The 3,585-nt window shown below is 63.5% G+C and overlaps 1 protein-coding gene across 1 annotated transcript in view; it reads left to right on the top strand.

Moving 5' to 3' along the window:
• Nucleotides 1-679: 679 nt before the first annotated feature.
• Nucleotides 680-3,585, top strand: part of EMC10 (ER membrane protein complex subunit 10) — a gene marked incomplete at its 3' end in the record, with an annotated part of 9,332 nt that continues 6,426 nt past the window's right edge. Inside the window, exons 1-4 of the mRNA XM_017839561.1 lie at nt 680-804; nt 2,112-2,169; nt 2,563-2,675; nt 3,053-3,157. Of these exons, the coding sequence (XP_017695050.1) occupies nt 694-804; nt 2,112-2,169; nt 2,563-2,675; nt 3,053-3,157 (387 nt within the window). The remainder of the gene's footprint in view (nt 805-2,111; nt 2,170-2,562; nt 2,676-3,052; nt 3,158-3,585) is intronic.

Below are 3,585 nucleotides of genomic sequence, written 5' to 3'. Positions count from 1 at the left end.
GTCCCGGGGGTCCCCAAGGGTAACTGGGAGGTCCCGCGGGGTCATCCAGGGGTGACTGGAGGGTCCCCAGGGGTGACTGAGGGTCCCGGGGGTCCCCAAGGGTAACTGGGAGGTCCCGCGGGGTCATCCAGGGGTGACTGGAGGGTCCCCAGGGGTGACTGAGGGTCCCGGGGGTCCCCAAGGGTAACTGGGAGGTCCCGCGGGGTCATCCAGGGGTGACTGGAGGGTCCCCAGGGGTGACTGAGGGTCCTGAGGGGTCCCCGGGGAGGTCTCGGGGGTGACGGGGGGAGGGGTGTCCACCTCTCCGTCCTGGGGGTCCCTGCGATGGGAGGGGGGGGAGGCAGGGGGAGAGCGGGGAGACCCTCGATGGCCACGCCCTCTCACGTAGCCACGCCCCTTCACGGGACAGCCCCGCTCCTCCGCTCTGGCCCCCGCCCCTCCCGCCGTGGCCCCGCCCTGATTCCCGTGGCCCCGCCCCTTCCCAGCGCACCCTTCCCCTTTATGTAGCCACGCCCCCTCCCACCCTATTTCGTAGTAGCTCCGCCCCCCTGTTCTGGCCCCGCCCCATTCCATGTGGGCCCGCTCCATTTCCCCGTGGCCCCGCCCCCGTTTGACCCCGCCCCCTTCTCGCCCCGTTTCCGCCCTGGCCCCGCCCCATCCCCGCCCCGTTCCCGCCGTGCCCCGCGGCCCAAGATGGCGGCCGCGCTGAGGGTCCCGCTGCTGGCGCTGCTCGTGGCGGGGGCGGCGCTGGGAGGGGGCGGCGGGACCTGCCGGGGGGGCTCCGGGACCGGCCCCGGGAGCAGGGTGAGCACGGGGGGGTTCTGGGACCGGGGGGGCTGCCGGGGGAGGGGCCAGTGCGGGTCTCCCCCAGCCCAGGGACCCCCAGGCCGGACAGTGCCCCCTCTCTCCCCCCCCAGTCTCCCCCTGGACCACCCGGGACCCCCCCAGTCACCCCGGCGGCCCCCCCGGCATGGCCAGGACGCCCCAAGTCACCTCCTGGACCTCCCCAGTCACCCCCGGGGTGGCCCCGGTCACCCCCGGGACCCCCCCTCCATCATCCTCAAGAGCCTCCGAGACCCCCCAGTGACCCCTGGAACTCCTCCCGGTCATCCCAGGATCCCCCCAGTCACCCCTGGGACCCCCCCAGTAAGCCCTGGAGACCCCCTCAGTCACCCCCGGCACCCCCAGTCACCCCCAGGGCCCCCCTGGGCTCCCCCAGTCACCCCTGGGACCCCCCCAATCATCCCCAAGACCCACCGAGACCCCCCAGTCACCCCTCGGGACCCCGGGGAGGGGAGGACCGGGGGGGGGAATACGCTTGTTCATTAATATTTATGAGGGGCGGGGGGGGTGCAGTGATCTCATTATTATTAATGAGGATCCATCCGTATCAATTGTCAATAGTCTTATTCGTTATTAATAATATTATTAATAATAATATTAATTATTAGTACATTCTTATTGATGAGGGGTGGTTTAAACTGTCAGATTGTTAATATTCATTTGGGGGCTGGGGCTGTGCAGTGGTGCCTCATTAATATTAATGAAGGAATATTATTATTATTACTAATTATTGTAACAATATTAATGAGTGCTCTACATCCTTAATAGACATAAGGGCTTCAGAGCAATAACTCATTAATATTAATGAGGGATTATTACTGTTATTATTTATTGCATTGATATTAATATTAATGAATGCTCTAGGTCCTTAATAGTCATAAGGGGTTGGAGCAATGACTCATTAATATTAATGAGAGCTGGTCCTATCTGTCATATAGTCATTAATATTCATGAGTGATGGGTACTGCTCCATTATGTTCATTAATATTAATGAGATGTGCACCCTGCAAGTGTATTAATTAGTGTCAGCTCATTAATATTCATAACTGGGTCATCACAGATTGGGCAGAATCTGTTGCATCTCATTAATATTCAAAAGCATGTTTATTAGGTGATGTGATTACTCTCTCATTAATATTAATGAGGGAGGGTCGGTGTCGCTGCCCTGGATCTACATTAATATTCATTGGTGTGGTCACAAGCTCATTAATATTAATGAGGGGGCGGTGTCCTCATCCCCCTTGTGTCCCCTCCTTGTGTCCCCCCAGCCTGGTGACAGCGAGAGCTGCCGGGTGAGCCTGAGCCTGGAGCACTCCTTCGAGCTGGGTGAGGGGACAGGGGGACACTGGGGACATGGGGGGGACACGGGGGACATGGGGGAGACACAGCACTCCTTCGAGCTGGGTGAGGGGACAGGGGGACACTGGGGACATGGGAGGGACACTGGGGACATTGGAGACATGGGGGGGAAACTGAACACTCCTTTGAGCTGGGTGAGGGGACAGGGGGACACTGGGGACAGGGGGGACACTGGGGACATGAAGGTGGCACTGAGGGCGCTGGGCCGGGGGTGGCAGTGGGGCCGTGGTGACAGGGTGCCACCCTGTGTCCCCACCGCCGTGTCCCCGCAGAGGACACCCCACAGTTCCGGTGACACTGGGACAGGGGTGGCAGTGGGGCCGTGGTGACAGGGGTGTCCCCAATGCCGTGTCCCCACAGACGATGCCCCGCGGTTCCGGCGCAGGGGGACCCTGTCACTGAGCCCCGGCCCCGAGCCCGCCCTGGCCCTGGCACAGAAACCCCTCGGGGACGAGGACAGAGCCCGGCTCAGGGTGAGGGGGACGGGGGGGGGGCACTGGGGGACAACGGAGTGACACCGGGGGTGACACTGGGTGCCACTGTCCCCCAGCAGGAGGTGGGCTGGGCTGTACTGAGTGTGGGTCGGGGGGGGGGTTGAGGGTGGTCAGGGGGGTCCTGGGGTGTCCCTGGGGGTGACACTGTCCCTGTCCCCAGGAGGTGGCAGCCCGGGACGGACTGTACCATGTGGGGGTTTGAGGTGACACTGTGTCCCTGTGTGTGACACTGTCCCTGTCCCCAGGAGGTGGCGGCCCGGGACGGGCTGTACCGTGTGCAGGTTTAGGGTGTCCCTGAGGGGATGGCACTGTGGGTGACAGTGTGTCCCTGTGGGTGACACCGTCCCTGTCCCCAGGAGGTGGCAGCCCGGGACGGGCTGTACCGTGTGCGGGTGCCTCGCAGGCCCCCGGCCCCCGGCGAGGAGGAAGGGCCCGGGTTCGTCACGTCCTTCGTGCGAGCGGTGAGTGGGGGGGACACCCGGGACCCCCCCCAGACCTCCTGTGTCCCCCCCATGTTCCCCCATCATCCCATGCCCCCCCATGTCCCTGTGGTCCCTGTGCCTCTGTCCTCCTGTGTCCACCTGTGCCCATGTCCCCCCATGTCCCCTGTGTTCCCCTGTCCTGGTGTCCCCCCATATCCCCTGTCCCAGTGTCCTCCCATGTCCCCCCGTGTCCCTGTCCCCCATGTCCCCATGTCCCCAGTGTCACCGTGTCCCTGTCCCCAGTGTGCCCTGTGTCCCCTGTGCCCTGTGTCACCGTGTCACCGTGTCCCTGTCCCCAGTGTCCCCTGTCCCCCGTGTCACCGTGTCCCTGTCCCCAGTGTGCCCTGCTGGAGTCGCGCCTGTCGGACCAGCTGACCCTGCACGTGGACGTGGCTGGGAACGTGGTG

This window comes from Lepidothrix coronata, unplaced genomic scaffold, assembly GCF_001604755.1.
Source record: "Lepidothrix coronata isolate B3197 unplaced genomic scaffold, Lepidothrix_coronata-1.0 Scaffold437, whole genome shotgun sequence".
Taxonomy (NCBI): domain Eukaryota; kingdom Metazoa; phylum Chordata; class Aves; order Passeriformes; family Pipridae; genus Lepidothrix; species Lepidothrix coronata.
Note: the sequence above shows the minus strand (reverse complement) of the source record. Positions and strands in the feature narration are given on the sequence as shown.